Genomic DNA, 17,127 nt, shown 5'->3' with positions numbered 1-17,127 from the left:
AGGCCACCTGGCCAGGAGGGGCGTGACGTCACGCAGTCGCGTGACGTCACGCGCCGGCAGGTTCTCACGAGTGGGGGCTGGGAGGGGCAGGGCGAGAGGTGGGGGGGCGGACAAAGGGACCCCGCGTGCCTCCCCCGCCGTCCCCAGCGCGCGCGCCCGGGCCGACCCGCCACATCTGGAATTCATTGCCGCCGCCGCCGGAAAGGGGAGGAGAGGAGGGCGGGGCGAGTGGGGGGCCTAGGCGGTGTCTCTCCCCGCCCCCCTCTGTCCCTGGTCCCGAGCCCCGGGACGCAGTCCCAGCCCGGCGGGCAGCCCCAGCCCCTGCCGATGCCGTCCCGGGGACGCAGACGCCAGAGCCCCTCCGGCCAGGGCAGGGACCCGGGCCGGCCCAGCCAGGTGAGTGTGCGGGACGAGGGGGAGGCAGAAAGGACGGGCCCGGGATCCCTGAGTCGCAGGATCGGAGCTGGGGAGCCAGGCCAGGGGTTGGGGGCGCACCGGGGCGCGCACGCGCCGCGGGTGCTCCTGCCGCACAGAGGGAGTGGTCACTGTGCGCCCTCTCCACGACTCCAGGCGGCCCCTACAGCCTCGCCCGCGAACCCCCAGACTGAGCTCCCCGCCTTCCCCGGCGGCAGGAAGTTGGCGCCGAAGAGAAGGCGGATCCGAGCGCTTTCGGCCAGAGACTGGGAGGCAGAACGGTGTGGTCCGGGACCGGGGGGGAGGGAGGGGGGGGCTTGGGGAATGTGTATGAGGGGAGGGCTCTCCCGCAGGCCGACTCGGGCTGGGCGAGAGCGAAAGGTGCAGCGCGCCGCGGAGCTTCTAAGCCAAGGGGCGGGGTCCCCAGGGAGGGCCGTCTGCCCCACCGCCTGCAGGTCGGCCTCGGTGTCTCAGTTTCCCCGAGTAGTTCGTCGTCTTCAGTCACCCCCCTCGGGGGCGTGGCTTTGTTCTGGAAGGAAAGGGAACGTGAGTGCGTGACTCCCGCGCCTCTCTTTCACCTGGGGCCCAGGGACAGGGCGGGGGTGCAGTCACCTGTGGCGCGGACCCCGTGTGGTCCCGGGCCCAGCAGAGCGTCGGAACCTCGCCCCCTCCTCTGGCACGAGTTGACTCACCCGGGGATTTCCATGCCCTCCCCCGACTCTGCCCTAGTCAGATGCTCCAGGCGCCACGCGCTGAGCCCACGGGCCCCCCGCGTGGCGCGACGGCGGTTTGGTATGGCCGTGCGGCTGCTGCTGGGATCCCCCCCCCCCCGACTCCCGCCCCTAAGTCCTCTGGGAATACTGGGACGAAGCCCCTGGCGGGACGCAGAGGCGTCCCCCACCCCCACGGGACATGTAGGGGTTCCTCGCGTGTGGCTGTCGCGAGAGAGGAGGCGCGGCCCCAGCGGGAGCGAGTGTGGATACCGCGCATTCCACCGCCAGATAAGGAGGCCTAGACTGCAGCCCGAGGGCGGGGGCGGGTCCTGCCGCTGTCTCCATGGAGACGCGCCGGGCTTCGCCGGTCAGGGGGCTGCCGGCGGCCAGCCTTTACTGTTGTTTGGGGGCTAGGCTGAGTTTAGGTGCCTCTACCGTCGGGGGCCCACGGGGCTTCTTTCATTCGTCCGTCCGTCCATCCATCCATCCATCATCCATCCGTCCATCATCCATCCATCATCCATCATCCATCCATCATCCATCCATCATCCATCATCCATCACACACGTTTTCTGAGTACCTCTGTATGCCAGGCATCATGCCAAAGGGGCTGAAAACGGACTCGGTCGCTGGCCTCCAACACTCATATTCTACCACGGAAGCCAGACAGAAAACAAAAATTACAATAATAATCTCTGAGAATGGCAAGTTGTGTGAAGATAATAAAGCAAGATGCTGTCATAGAAAGGCCCTGGGGAAGGTGGCTATGATAGACTGACGGTCAGAGGAGACCCCTCTGAGCCGGTGACCTTAAAACCGAACCAGAAAGAGGAGAAGACAGTCATTCCAGGATTTGAGGGAAGGGCATGCCAGGTGGATGAACAGCAAGAGCACAGTCTCTGAGGTAGGGATGGGGGTGGCACCTAGGAGGCCAGTGTGGTTGGAATTGAGAGGACCTGGGGGAGAGTGGGAGGAGGCCAGATGGGCAGGGGCCAGGCCGTTTTGGGCAGTGGGGAGCCATGGAAGAATTTGGAGCTGGGGGAATGACACAGTCTATTGGCGTTGTGACTTAAATAGACTTCAATAGCTCCCCCTGGCTGCTGCATGGAGAACGGCAGTGTAGGGCGGGCCTGACAGCTGAAGGGAAACCAAAAGGGGGTGGGGGGCGCTGCCCTAGGGCAAGTGGCATGGATCAGTGGAACTGTAAGCACTGAGGGCCTGCCTCAGGGGAACTTGGAGGAGGGGCTCTTGGACGCTGCTGAGGCTTCCCCTGTCCTTCCTCTCTTCTAATCTCCCCCTGAACAGTCTTGGTCTATCTTCCCTTCCCTCCAAACCCTGTCACTTGTCCCTCTCATTCCATTTCAGGCCTGGCCATTCCACGGTTCTGAGCCCAGTGACCTCTTACTGAGCCTCTGGGAAGAAGTTAGGACGGCCTTGGTGAAGGTGAGCAGGAGACAGGCCCTCTGGAGCCTGACACAGGGAGGGGAAGCAGCCAAGGCCTGTATCTGCCTGGGGATGCCTCTTCTGTCGGCCCCAGTCTCCAGGCCCCGCTTCCTCTTTCTGGGAAGCATGAGCCTGCCTTAAGCTCTGTCTTCAGCAAAGTCCTAGTGGGGAAGATGAGAAGAGGGAAGCAGTGTGGGCCTCAGTTTCCCCTTCTCTAACTAGGCGAGTCACGCCTCCTTCTGAGGATGCCTTGACAGCCTCCAAGGGCTGCAGAAAGTGAGTGTGCAGGCTCCCAATCCCCACCCCCCTCACACCCCCCAAGGAAGAAGACAGACTTTTCTGTGGGTCTCTGGGGTGGGAGGACTGAACCCAATTCTTATTTCTCCAGGAAGCCTCCATAACTCTTCCTCTTGGCTTCCAGACCAGAAGGTTGGTGGCCCCGTGTGAGGGAGGGGTGAAGGGGGTGGCCATGGGACCACCAGCACGGGTGCTTCCCAGGCCTGCAACGGGCCCTTGCTTCTCAGTCGTGAACCTCAGGAGGGGCCCAGCAGGCCAGGGAAGCCTGGGGGCGCCTGGTCGGCGTGACCCGGCGGTCAGGCCGCGGTTCACACTCCCCCCAGGGACATCCGCACAGCCCTACCTCTGTTCTCCGAAAGAAGTGGTCGGCCGGCAAAGGACAGATCGCTAGCGCCTTCCTTACAGCGCCCCCAACTGGGCCAATCAAATGCCGAGGACGGAAAGCTCCGGCCAATGGGCGAATCGCTCAAGGCCCTGGGATTGAAAATAAGCCAATCAGGGCGCGGGCTGTTTCTGCCCCGAAGGCCGGTCCAGTAAAGCGGAGGCCAGGGCCAAGCCAGCTCCCGGCCGGCTGCAGCCTGCAACGGGCAGAGGGCATCGGGGCGCCCAGGGCCCGGTCCGGCAGGGGAACAAGGGGCCTCTGTGTGGCGATCTGGGCGGGGCGGCAGTCTCCGGGGATGCGCACAAGCCCTTCTCTGTTTCCAAACTAGGACGGATGCCCCTTCACCCAGGGGGAGCAGCTGCCTGTGTCAGGCCCGGGGCCAGGGCGCCCCTCTGAGGGGGCGTCCGGGGACTGAGATGGCTTGGGTGACCCCGGAAGCCCCCCATAATTCCCAGGCTCACTAGGAACCGGCCTAACCAGCCTCTTCTGGAACGGCACTCCTGGAGCGCACGTGGTCCTTGCCAGGCATGTTTCCAGGCACCTAGGGAGGGCTCCTCCCGCGCCCTCCCCCATTAGCTAAAGGCTGGAGCTTCCTCCAGGCCCCCCTCGTGAAAGACAGACACCGCACCAGCCCCTCTGCGACACCCCCCGCCGCCACCACCAAGCTGGGAGGAGGCCGTGATGTTGGCCTCTCTGCCCACGCTTCTTCCCGCCCCCTCCCCCCACGGCTCAGTTTTCCTTGAGAGGGGGGTGACTCAGGCTTTCATGGAAACAAATGCCGTCCCCCACCTCCCCTCAGCCCCCTCTCCGCGGTGCCGCTCGCCCCCTCTTCGGCTCACATGACTTCAGCGCTGCCGCTCGCCCCCTCTTTGGCTCACATGACTTCAGCGCTGCCCCATCCTCCCCGCCAGGACCTCCCAGACTGGTCTCTTGCGGCTCCCCCATCCCATCACCCCCTCCCAGCCTTTCCCACACCGGATGTGACTGGGAAGTGAGGACTCCACCCTGTTTGTTCCTGGGGCCTCACATCTGGATTTCATCGTGGCGGGGGAGGGGGGTGCCAGGGCCCTGCCCACCCAGCTGGGACCCTCTGTCCCAGGGCAGGGCTAGATGGTGCTGATGAGAACAGGATGTTGGGAATCTTGCCTGGCTAGGTCAGTCTACATCCCCTCCTCAAAGACTGGCTGGAGGGCACCTAGTCCCCGGCTGTGTGTGTGTGGGGGGGGGGGGGGGGGCAGGAAGAGGGGAGCTAATATATCGGCTAATATTTATTGAGTGCTTGCTATGTGCTAAGGGTGCCTCATGTACCATTCAAGAGGATTTTCCCAGTACTCCTATAAAGCGGGCTTCCTTCTCCCCATTGCACAGAGGAGGACATTGGGGGCTGAGAGGCCGAGTGTTGAGTGACTTGCCCAAGGTCCCACAGCATGTCAGGTGGAGTGGGGTTGAACCCTGGTTTGCCTCCAAGGTCTTTGTCCTTGAAGATGCCATCACGTCGGAGACGCTTAAACCTCAGGGCTGCCCTGGTGTCTCCCCAAGACCTTATCTTGGGAGCACCCATGGCCGCAAGGCTTAGACCCAGCCTGAAATCCAGGGCAGTGGGTGGTAATGAGCAGGGGATGGTGCTATCAGCAGCCAGCATCTTGCTGACCCAGGTTGGCAGGCAGCACGAGGCCCCAGGCTCTAGTGTATTCCAGAAGGGAGATGAGCCCTCCAGGCCCTGCCCAAGGCTCACTCTCTGGGTAGGTGCGCAAGAGCTCTGGAAGTTTACTTTGTGTCCGTCATGCCGTTTGGGGGAGCTTCTGTTCTTTGGAAAGACAGTGTAGCCTAGAGGTTATAGAGGCTTTGGAGTGGTTCTCTAGCTTTGAGACTTACAGCAAGTGAGTTGACCTCTTTGGGTTTCCCTTTGGTAAAGCAGGGATGATGATACTTCTGACTTCATGTGGCCACTCAGTGAGAAGTGAGGGAGCTGGGACTCCCCACTGCCATCCAAAGTCAGAGCCCAGGGGGCAGCCACAGCACTGACCTGTCTGTCTGTCTTGTCTGTCTCTGTCTGTCTTCTCTCTCTGCAGCTCTGACAGCCCCATGGCCCTAGCCGGCCACTGAGCCCCACCATGGGCAGCCTGTACTCAGAGTACCTAAGTCCCAGCAAGGTCCGGGAACACTATAATTACACCAAGGAGACGCTGGACACTCAGGAGACGCCCTCCCGCCAGGTGGCCTTGGCCCTCATCATCATCCTCTGTTTCGCCATCGTGGTGGAGAACCTGCTGGTGCTAATCGCAGTCGCTCGCAATAGCAAGTTCCACTCGGCCATGTACCTGTTCCTGGGCAACCTGGCCGCCTCGGACCTGCTGGCAGGAGTGGCCTTCATAGCCAATACCTTGCTCTCGGGCCCGGTCACGCTGGGGCTGACACCGGTGCAGTGGTTTGCCCGAGAGGGCTCCGCCTTCATCACGCTCTCCGCCTCTGTCTTCAGCCTCCTGGCCATCGCCATCGAGCGGCACGTGGCCATTGCCAAGGTCAAGCTCTATGGCAGCGACAAGAGCTGCCGCATGCTGCTGCTGATCGCTGCCTCGTGGCTCATCTCACTTGCTCTCGGCGGCCTGCCCATCCTTGGCTGGAACTGCCTGGGCCATCTCGAGGCCTGTTCCACCGTTCTGCCGCTTTACACCAAGCACTATGTGCTCTGCGTGGTCACCATCTTCTCCGTCATCTTACTGGCCATTGTCGCTCTGTATGTCCGCATCTACTGCGTGGTCCGCTCCAGCCATGCCGACGTGGCCGGCCCCCAGACGCTGGCCCTGCTCAAGACGGTCACCATTGTGCTGGGTGTCTTCATCGTCTGCTGGCTGCCTGCCTTTAGCATCCTGCTCCTGGACTACGCCTGCCCCGTCCGGTCCTGCCCTGTCCTCTACAAGGCCCACTACTTCTTTGCCTTCGCCACCCTGAACTCACTGCTCAACCCGGTCATCTACACGTGGCGCAGCCGGGACCTGCGGCGGGAGGTACTGCGGCCGATGCAGTGCTGCCGGCGGGCGGCGGGGGTTCAAGGACGGCGGGGGGGGACCCCGGGCCATCGGCTCCTGCCTCTCCGCAGCTCCAGCTCTCTGGAGAGGGGCACGCACATGCCCACGTCGCCCACATTTCTGGAGGGCAACACAGTGGTCTGAGGGGCAAGTGGGCCACCAGGCCATGGCAGCGGGCTCTGTGGAGAGGCGCCGGGTGACCTCGGACAGAGATGGGGGTTCTGCCAAGCAAGATGCCCCCCACGCCACAGACCTGGGTGATATTGAAAATATTTCACCCCGGGCACGGCCGGCTGAGACACCGACGCGTCGGATGGCAGAGCTGCAGCAGGGTCAGAGGCTAGTGCAGTAACTGAAGTGACCCCCCCTTCAGACCTGAATCATGGGGAGGCCCCGGGGGACCGGGAAGGGGCCTAGGTGACAGCAGGCAAGCACTTGGGGAGCTCAGGGCAGGAACAATTTACAACCCGGTACAAGGGATTTCAACATTTCACGACTCTCTGACCTTCTGCCCTGTACAGAACTTCCCTCTCTGAATCCAGCCGCCCCCCCCCCCCGGCCTGTCACCTTTTCCTGGCAACCTCAGGCCACTTCCCCAGAACCACTGTCCCAAAGGGCTGGGGGCCTCCTCCCTGACTGTCCTGGGTGGCCCCGGCTGACAGTTGCAAGGCCCAAATCCACAGCTTCCCCAAATTTCACCAGCTGCCCACTTTGGCTGCTTCTTCCCTTTCCTCTGTCTCTCCACGAGATGCTGGGAAACCACGGCGGGGCGGGGGGGGGGGCGGCTGGATGCTATTCTCAGACCTCATTGGCCAATTGCACTATCTGGGACACAAAGGAGTCACCAAGGGCTGGAAAAACTGTCTGGGGGAGCTGAGGAGGGCTCTAGGCCTCCTGGTGGGAAAGGATGGAACTTGAGAAAGTTCTAGGGGAGCTGTTGGCACAGGACCCCCACTCCTAAAAACCACCCCCCCAAGCTACTTCCACGTCCAGCCCAGCCAAGGTAACCAGATCTGAGGCAGGGCAGCCTTGAGCCTGCTGTGCCTCCTTTTGAGTTGTATTGTATGGAGAAGCATGGGGGTGGGGGGGCCAAGAACAACGCTTGTGGGGTGCTCTCCCCTCACCTGCCCCAGAAGGACTTTGCTAATTCCTTGGATAGATGGAAGGGATGTTGCGGTACAAATGTATATTTATGTGTGTCTGTGTGCACGTGTGTGTGATGCGTGTGATCTCCTCTCCCCACCGTGCTTCCCCAGAATGGTTGCTATTGTCGTCTCACGTCTGTGTTGAAGCTGCCAAAGAGGGGTCCGGCCCCTGCACAGACCCCTTTGTAATTGCTGGCTCATCTCCCCGCTTGAGAGCTGGGGTACAGCTCGCCTCGGGGAAGGAAACCTCACGCCTCAAAGCGATTTCTTGTGAATGCAAAGGCGGGGGGAGGGGGCCTTGGGGGGCAAGGAGCCAGTTGGGGGCTTGTCTCCCCCCATACAGCTCCCCAGATGCCCCCCGTGCCTGAGACCCGGGCCCAGGCCAATAAACGGTTCAATCCCTTGTTTCGGTGGTTGTTGTCTTTGGAGGCTTAAGGCGCCCCGGCCGTTGCCCTAACTAGCACCCGGTGGCTGGAGGGTGGACGGGATGGGGAGGGTGGCTTCTGCCCAGGCCACTCATCCTTTGCCAGCCTTCCTATTCTGTGCCCCAACTCCGAGCCCTGCCCAAGCCAGGATTACAGTGGCTTCTGAGAAAACGGTAAATGCGGACCTTTCCCCTAGGGCATCTGTCTGGCCCTTCCCAGTGATTAATTAGACTCCAGGCCTCCCTGCTTCCCTTCAAAGAGAGCTTGGCGGTGTGGGGAGGTCCCCTACTTCATCTCATCTCACGTACGTGTTCCTCCCTGGGAGATGGTCTTGGGGGACATGGGCCCAGATAACCCTCCAGGGCTCAGTCTTCCCCAAAGGAATGGGTAACTTCCATCAAGCACTTCCCAAGACATGAATCCTCAGAAGGTGGGAGTTACTATGAACTATGGTGGAGATGTGGGTTCAGAGAAGGTAAGTGAGCCGCTCAGGGTCACACAGCTAGTTGGGGCAAGCGCCTTCTGCATATGAACTCAGGCAGGAACAATTTACAACCCAGTACAAGGGATTTCACCACTGGGCTGCCTCTGGGTCCCACCGGCTCCACCACTGGGACAGAGAGAGTATCCTCCACCCCCTCTTTGCCATGGAAAGAGTGGGGAATGTGAGCTGCCAGACCCCACCCAGAGCCAGGAGAAACCCAGATGGGACACAGCTTGGGGGGGGGTTCCTAGCTCAGCTCCAGGCTGACACTCCCTTCTGCCCAGAGGTGCAGGGCCCAGTGGCTCCTTTGAAGATAGATTTGGAGCTTTGATGGGGAACCCAGTCCCCTAAGCTAGAGCCCCACCCAGCACACCAACGCAAACACTAGAGCCAGTGTGAGAAGGAGTGGGGCAGATAGCCGCCAGAGGCTGAGAGGTCTGCACTCCCCATCAGAGTCCCCCTCCTTCAGCAGTTCACAGACAGCCTCTGTTTGGAAACCTGAGCCCCAACTGAGTGAAAGGAGCAGAAGAGGTATTATCCGCCAGGCCAGTGTCAATAGATTTGCCCCAGATACACACCTGCTTTCTCTACCGCCTCCTTCTGGGCCTCTGCTCAATGATCACCTCCTCAGAGGGGCCTGCCCTGACCATCTTCTACTAAGGCCCTCTCCTGCTTATCACCTGGGAGGATATTATAGATCCGTTTATCTGTCTCCTCCCCTCCACTAAACTGTGAGCACCTTCAAGATAGGATGGCATCTGTCTTACCACTGTGTCTCTAGCATCTTAAATAGTACTTGGCATGTTCCCACCGCAGGGCCTTTGCACCTGCTCTTCCCTCTGCCTGGACCCATCTTCCCCCACATATGCCTGTGCCTTCTCTCTGCTCCTTCTGGCCTGCAAAAAAATATCACCCTGGGTGAGGCCTCTGGCCATGTGTACATTTCCGGTCCTATCTGCTTACCTTGCTACTCTCTTACAGGCAACACATTTTGCTTTTTTATCCTGATTATTTTCTACCTCTCCCTTTGGAATGTCAGTTCTGTGACAGCATGGGTTTGTGTCTGTCATGTTCACTGCTTGGCCCCAGTGCTCAGAACAGTGGTGAGGACACAGCAGGTGCTCAATAAATGTTTGTCAAATGAATAAAAGCAAAAGCACATGCTGGTCTTTTCAGTGAGAAGTTTATTTCCTATGAAGAGAATAAAATAGAGAAAGCAACAGTTTGGGGTCCTCTGTAGACTCTCTTATTGGCACTCTGACAGGTTAAAAAAACAAAAAACAAAAAACTGAAGCACCAGAGAGGTCAAGTAATCTGACCAAGTTCCCATGGCGTGTGAGGGGAGGGGCAGGGATTTGAACCCCGGCAGTTGTTAGTTGAAAACTGTGGTCACATCTGATCCTCCTCAGCATCCTGGCCTGAGGATCTAATTTGCTGACATCTCTCAAATCTTGGAGCCTAGAACAGAACAGACCAACCCACAGAGATGCAAGATGACTTTCCCTACGGAGGCTGTTGGCCATTAGGGAGCATCAGAATCACCTGGAATAGGGGCGCCTGGGTGGCTCAGTCGTTTAGCGTCTGCCTTTGGCTCAGGTCATGATCCCAGGGTCCTGGGATCAAGCCCCGCATCGGGCTCCCTGCTTGGCGGGGAAGCCTGCTTCTCCCTCTCCCACTTCCCCCGCTTGTGTTCCCTCTCTCGCTGTGTCTCTCTCTCTGTCAAATAAATAAATAAAATCTTAAAAAAAAAAAAAGAATCACCTGGAATAACCTGATAAAATGCAGATCCTTAAGCTTATAGCAAATGAAATGTGGCTAGTGTGATGCAGGAGCTGAATTTTAATCTTAATTAATTAAAAGTACATAGCCGCATGTGGCCGTTGGCTAGAGTACTGACAGCACAATTCTAGATTCCGGGTCTGGTTCCTACAGCCTCTGAGCAACTGAACCCCCTTGGCATTATGCCATCATTTCAACACAAATTTGTAAGTGTTACCACCATTATTATTATTATTATTATGAATGACATTGTAGCTTCCGCTTATTTTTTTTTTTTTAAAGATTTATTTATTTATTTATTTGAGAGAGAGAGAATGAGAGACAGAGAGCATGAGAGGGAGGAGGGTCAGAGGGAGAAGCAGACTCCCTGCCGAGCAGGGAGCCCGATGCGGGACTCGATCCCGGGACTCCAGGATCATGACCTGAGCCGAAGGCAGTCGCTTAACCAACTGAGCCACCTAGGCGCCCCTAGCTTCCGCTTATTATTTCATGATTTTTGGAATATTTCTTTTAATTATGACATCAAGATTAGGCTCAGTTGCAGATGACAGAAAACACAGAATATTAGTAACTTAAATTAAGAGAGAGAAATTGATTTCTCTCATATAAAAGGGTTTCAGAGGAAATTGGTCCTGGATAAGGACAGATGCCCAGTAGCCAGTAGTCCAGGCTCCTATCCTATGTACCTTGATCTTCTCCCTCTCCCTCCCTCTCCCTCCCGCTCCCTCCCTCTTCGTCCCCGTCACTCTCCAACCATCCATCCATCCATCCATCGATCCACCATCCATCCACCTACCTAAATACTTCACTGTGTTTCCTAAGAACAAGGCATTCTCTTCTATAACCTTAGTAAAATTATCAAAATCAGGAATCTATAAACTTTCATCAGATTTCACCAATTGTCCTATTACCGACCTTTAGAACAGAAGAACATCCCGGATCACTTGTGGCAGTCAGTTGGCCTTTTAGTTTCCTTCAATCAGAACAGTTTCTGAACCTTTCTTTGTCTTTTGTGACCTTGACATTTTTGAAAAATATAGGTCAGTAATTTGGCAGAATGTCCTTCAAGTTGGGTTTGTCTCATGTTCAGGTTATGCGTTTTTGGCAGAAATACCACAGAAGTAATGTGTTTTTCTCAGACCCATCACTGGCAATGTTAACTTTTTTTTTTTTTAAGATTTTATTTATTCATTTGACAGAGAGAGACACAGCAAGAGAGGGAACACAAGCAGGGGGAGTGGGAGAGGGAGAAGCAGGCTTCCCGCTGAGCAGGGAGCCTGATGTGGGGCTCGATCCCAGAACCCTGGGATCATGACCTGAGCTGAAGGCAGCCGCGTAACGACTGAGCCACCCAGCGCCCCTGTCAATGTTAACTTTGATCACTTGGTGGCATTTGCCAAATTTCTCCGCTTGAAAGTTACCATTTCCTCCTTCATAATTAGTAAGTATCTTGTGGGGAGGTACTCTGAGACTCTGTAAATATCCTGTTACTTATCAAATTTTCGGTCATTTAGCATCTATTCTTGTCTGAACCAATTATTATTCACCAAATTTTTTTAAGAAAATCAGAGAATATCACATCATTTTCTTCCACTTTTTATTTTCAGAAGAAAGCGACACTTTTTTTAACTTAACCACAATATCATGATCATGCTTATCAAACGTATCAATCAGTGTTAAAAATTTCCCCATCTGTCTCTATTTTCTTTTTTAACATTTGACTTGTTTGACCCAGAATCCAAACAAGGCCCTCTTGTGGTATTTAGTTAATGAATCTCTGAGGTATTTAAATATTTTTTTATTAACTATTTTATTTATGGGCGCCTGGGTGGCTCAGTCCGTTAAGTGTCTGCCTTCGGCTCCGGTCATGATCCCGGGGTCCTGGGATCGAGCCCTGCATCGGGATCCCTGCTCAGTGGGGAGCCTGCTTCTCCCTCTGCCTCTCTCTCTCTCTGTCTCACATGAATAAATACATAAAAGCTTTTTTTTTTAAGATTTTATTTATTTATTTGACACACAGAGAGAGAGATCACAAGTAGGCAGAGCGGCAGGCAGAGGGAGAGGGAGAAGCAGGCTCCCAATTGAGCAGGGAACCTGATGTGGGACTCGATCCCCGGACCCCGGGATCATGACCTGAGCCGAAGGCAGACGCTTAACTGACTGAGCCACCCAGGTGCCCAATACATAAAATCTTTTTAAAAAGATTTTATTTATTTACTTGAGAGATAGAGAGAGAAAGCATGAAGGGAGGTGAGGGGAAGGGCAGAGTGAGAGGGAGAAGCAAACTCCCTGCTGAGCAGGGAGTGGGGCTCAATCCCAGGACCCCAGGATCATGACCTGAGCCAAAGGCAGACGCTTAACCAGCTGAGCCAACCAGGCCCCCTTCTGAAGTACTGTTTAACAAGCTTTCCTTGTGAAACCTATTTAGCCTTGTTTAATGAGGTTTAACAGTTTCCTCTCCCTTCCTCCCTCCCTTCCTTCCTTCCTTCCTTCCTCCCTTCCTTCCTTCCTTCCTTCCTTCCTTCTTTCCCTCCCTTCCTTCTTTCCTTCCTTCCACCCTTTCTTCTTTCCTTCCTCGCTCCCTCCTTCCCTTCTGTCCTAACTCATTTGTTGAAGAAACCAGGTTGTTTGTCCTGAAGCGTTTCCCATAGTTTGATATTGGTTGATGGCAGCTCTAAGGGGTCATTTAACAGGTCCTGTCAGATTCAAGATTGGTATTTTTGGCTTTAATTCTTGATACGTAGTGCTGGAAACTTCCATCAGGAGGACATGAAGTCTGGCTGTCTCTGTCTTGCTGGTAACTAAGACTGATCAGGACATTCAGATGCTGTCAGACTGATCCCACCTTTATAAATTCCCCATCCAACTATTCCTAATGATTTGGTCATCCATGGACAACCATTGACTGGATCCATTGTTTCCAAAGGATTTTTAGTCCACCTCCCCATCTCCACATCCTGGCTGTTTTTTCTCATTTGTCTACAAAGCAAATGTACTCTCCCAAAATTCAGACATCTGATGTTCACCACCTTTCCATGAATGTCTTGTGTGGAAAAGTTAAATCTGTCAAAAAAAAGGAAATGAAGTTGGGTGGATGATTCATTTTTAGTGGTGACTGTGGTGTAAGCGTTAAAGGTGCAAACTAGAAAGTCTGAAAAACCTGACCTGAGTCTCAAATCCAATAGTTGACAACCCAAGCCAACTTTGAGCGTCACCTGACAAACCTCAGCTGGCTTCTTCATCTGTAAAATGGATATATTAATAATTCCAATCTCAAATGTAAAATGGTACTGCCACTTTGGAAAACAGTTTGGTGGTTTCTTACAAAGGCAAATGTAAACTTACCATATGACTCATCAATTTGACTCCAGGTATCTACCCAGGAGAAATGAAAACCTAGTTCCACACAAAGACTTGTATGTGAATATTCACTACAGCATTTTTCTAATAGCCCCAAAGTGGAAACCACTCAAATGTCCATCAGCTGGTGAATGGAGAAACAAAATGTGGTACATCCATAAAATGGAATATGACTCAGCAATAAAAAGAGGTATATATTACATATATAACGATACACAGAATAGCGTGGATGAAACTCAAAATAATTACGCTAAGTGAAAGAAGCCACACACAAAAGATCCCATATTAGGGGCGCCTGGGTGGCTCAGTCGTTAAGCGTCTGCCTTCGGCTCAGGTCATGATCCCAGGGTCTTGGGATCCAGCCCCACATCGGGCTCCCTGCTCTGCGGGAAGCCTGCTTCTCCCTCTCCCACTGCCCCCTGCTTGTGTTCCCTCTCTCGCTGTCTCTCTCTCTGTCAAATAAATAAATAAAATCTTAAAAAAAAAAAAAGATCCCATATTATATGGTTCCATTGTCCATAAGAGGCAAATCTTTATTTTTTTTTAAAGATTTTTATTTATTCATTTGAGACACAGAGGTACAGAGAGAGAGAGAGCATGAGCAGGGGGAGAGGCAGAGGGAGAAGCAGGCTCCCCGCTGAGCCAGGAGCCTGATGTGGGGCTCGATCCCAGGACCCTGGGATCATGACCTGAGCCAAAGGCAGACGCTTAATGACTGAGCGACCCAGGCTCCCCAAGAGGCAAATCTTTAGAGACAGAAAGTAGGTTAGGTTGCCTGGGGCTAGAGGTAGGAAGAGGGATTAATTGTAAACAGGCATGAGGGCTGTTATTGGGGTGATGGAAATATTCTAAAATGTGGATTGTGATGATAGTTGAACAACTTGGTAAATGTACTAAAAACCATTGATATATACTTAATGGGTGAAAATTTTGTGGCAAGTAAATTTTACTTCAATAAGCTTATTAAAAAAGAAACCCAACTTCTCAAAATATATGTGAGTGCTCTATTTGATTCCTACCCTCAGAGATCTTATATTCTAGTAGGGGAGACAGTCCATTAAAATAAATATATAATACAATGTTAGGAAGTTTTCATCATGGAAAACAGTACCTAGGTTCCTTATAAGATAAAAAAAAAATAGAAATACCATATGATCTAACAATACCAGTTTTGGGTATATATCCAAGGGAAATGAAATCAGTATCTTGGGAAAGGCTGGGTGGCTCAGTCAGTTAAGTGTCTGACTCTTGATCTCAGCCTAGGTCTTGATCTCAGGGCTGTGAGTTCAAGCCCCACGTTGGGGTCCATGCTGGGTGTGGAGCCTACTTAAAAGAAAATCAGTATCTTGAAGAGATATCCGTGCTCCCATGTTCATTGTAGCATTATTCACAATAGACAAGATATGGAAACAACCTAAGTGTTCATCAAAGGATGAATGAATAAAGAAAATGTGAGATATATATATACATACGTTTGTATACATATATGTATTACATATATACTTATAAATTACATATATAACATAAAATGTGTAAGAGAGATGCATGCATACATAATCACAATGGAATATTATTCAGCCATAAAGAAGGGAATCCTGCCATTTGCAACAATATGGATGAACCTGGAGGACACAAAGCTAGGTGAAATAAAACAGACACAGACAAATACTGTACGATTTTGCTTATACACGGAATCTAAAAAAATGGAACTCACAGAAGCAGAAAGTGGATTGGCAATTGCCAGGGTCTGGGAAGTGGGGGAAATGGGGAGATGTTGGTCAAAGGGTACATAACTTTCAGTTATAAGATGAAAAAGTTCTGGGGTGCCTGGGTGGTGCTGTTGGTTAAGCGACCAACTCTTGGTTTCAGGTCAGGTTGTGATCTTGGGGTGTTGAGATCAAGCCCCATTTCGGGCTCCGCACCAAGTGCGGAGCCTGCTTAAGACTTTTTCTCTCTCTCCCTCTGCCCCTCCCCACCACTTGCTCTCTCTCTCTCTCTCTCTCTCAGATGAATAAATAAATAAATCTTAAAAAGTAAGATGAAGAAGTTCTGAGGATCTAATGTACAGAATGGTGAATGTAGTTAATACTGTATTGTATAGTTGGAATTCGTTAAGACAGTAGTGTTCTTACTATACACAAAAAATGATAACTGAGGTGCTGGGTGTGTTAATTAGCTGGATTGTGGTAATCATTTCACAACTTATATGTATATCAAATCTTCATGTTGTACACTTTAAATACACGCAGTTTTTAATTGCTGATCATACCTCAATAAAGCTGGGGAAAATGCTTCTGAAACTTTCACAAGTGGGGAGCTTGTGGAAAATACAGCTTCCTGGGCCCTACCAGGGCTGGCAGAATCTGATGCCAGGGCCCAGGACTCTGCATCTTTACTCTGTGCTGCTCCTGATGTGACCCATCCATGACTTACAATGTTCACAATGCTGGTTTGGGGCTGATTTCAATCTGTAAGATAGTGCCCAGAGGAAATATGGCTCAGACAAGGCCATTGCTTTGTCACTTCCATGTGGAAATCGTTCTCATCCAGGGTGATCCACACCCTCAGGGGATGTTTGGCAAAGTCTGGAGACATTTTCGGTTGCCCCACCTGAGAGTGGAGGTGGGATGGTGCTGATCATCCTGCAATGCAGAGGACAGTCTCCCATGACAAAGGATTATTGGGCCCCCAATGTCACCAGTGCCCCATGTTGAGGTATAGCATGTGCCCTTCTGGCTCCTTCCACCTGATCAGCTGGTTCAGGACTCCTAGGCCACAGTTGGGAGTGTGAGGAAACTTCTAGAGGCATCCCCAATGCCCTGATCAGAGACTGTCGGTCACATCTCTTTTCCAGGTAGTTTTAATCACTTAGTGATTGCCTTTAGAGAGGCAGTTGTGGTTAATTAGTGGTCATTTCCGGGAAGGAGGGGCTTCAGGTGAAGTCCCTTTGATTTAATGGCCCAGGGCAGGCCCACTTCTCATTCCTGCTCAGTGTAGTGAGGAAGATTTTCTTTGCAGTTCTGGAGGGGACACTGTGTGTTTTCACTTTGTGCGCCAGGAGGTGGGTGATTCCCCAGGGTCCGTCCACTGTTTTCCTTTAGGGCCTGGTGGCTACAATGGGTGGTGGCCACCAGGACTCAGGCAGGCCGAAGAAGTCTGGGGTGGACTGAGGGAGGCAAGGCAGGACTTAAGTGCCTTGAAAGGAAGGAAGGAAGGAGGCCTGAACTTGAAGTGGTTTAGAGAAGTGGGAAGAAGTACTCTGGTGATTTACATAAACGGAATCATGTGGTTGGTCCTCCTCTATGCCTGGCTTCTTTCTTTCTTTCTTTTTTCTTTTTTTAAAGATTTTATTTTATTTTATTTTGACAGAGAGAGACCCAGCGAGAGAGGGAACACAAGCAGTGGGAGTGGGAGAGGGAGAAGCAGGCTTCCTGCCGAGCAGGGAGCCCGATGCGGGGCTCCATCCCAGGACCCTGGGATCATGACCTGAGCCGAAGGCAGACGCTTAACGACTGAGCCACCCAGGCACCCCTGCCTGGCTTCTTTCACATGGCATAATGTTTTTGAGATTTGTCTGTATTTTTGCATGCAGTTATAGAGTGCTTTTTTTTAAAATTTAAATTCAATTAGCCAACATAGAGTGCTTATTCTCAATA

General features: G+C 53.2%; 1 protein-coding gene across 4 annotated transcripts; it reads left to right on the top strand.

Moving 5' to 3' along the window:
* Nucleotides 1-268: 268 nt before the first annotated feature.
* Nucleotides 269-7,881, top strand: S1PR2 (sphingosine-1-phosphate receptor 2). Of its 4 annotated transcripts, none has more exons than XM_032396185.1 (3): nt 269-396; nt 2,493-2,570; nt 5,322-7,881. In XM_032396185.1, the coding sequence occupies exon 3, from the start codon at nt 5,364-5,366 to the stop codon at nt 6,420-6,422; it is 1,059 nt and encodes a 352-aa protein (XP_032252076.1). In that variant the 5' UTR covers nt 269-396; nt 2,493-2,570; nt 5,322-5,363; the 3' UTR covers nt 6,423-7,881. The 4 variants fall into 4 exon arrangements, with proteins under 4 accessions (XP_032252076.1, XP_032252078.1, XP_032252077.1 ...); XM_032396186.1 differs by lacking the exon at nt 269-396 and adding an exon at nt 422-695; XM_032396187.1 differs by lacking the exon at nt 2,493-2,570.
* The last annotated feature ends 9,246 nt before the right edge of the window (nt 7,882-17,127 follow it).

This window comes from Phoca vitulina, unplaced genomic scaffold, assembly GCF_004348235.1.
Source record: "Phoca vitulina isolate PV1807 unplaced genomic scaffold, GSC_HSeal_1.0 scaffold89, whole genome shotgun sequence".
Lineage (NCBI taxonomy): Eukaryota > Metazoa > Chordata > Mammalia > Carnivora > Phocidae > Phoca > Phoca vitulina.
Note: the sequence above shows the minus strand (reverse complement) of the source record. Positions and strands in the feature narration are given on the sequence as shown.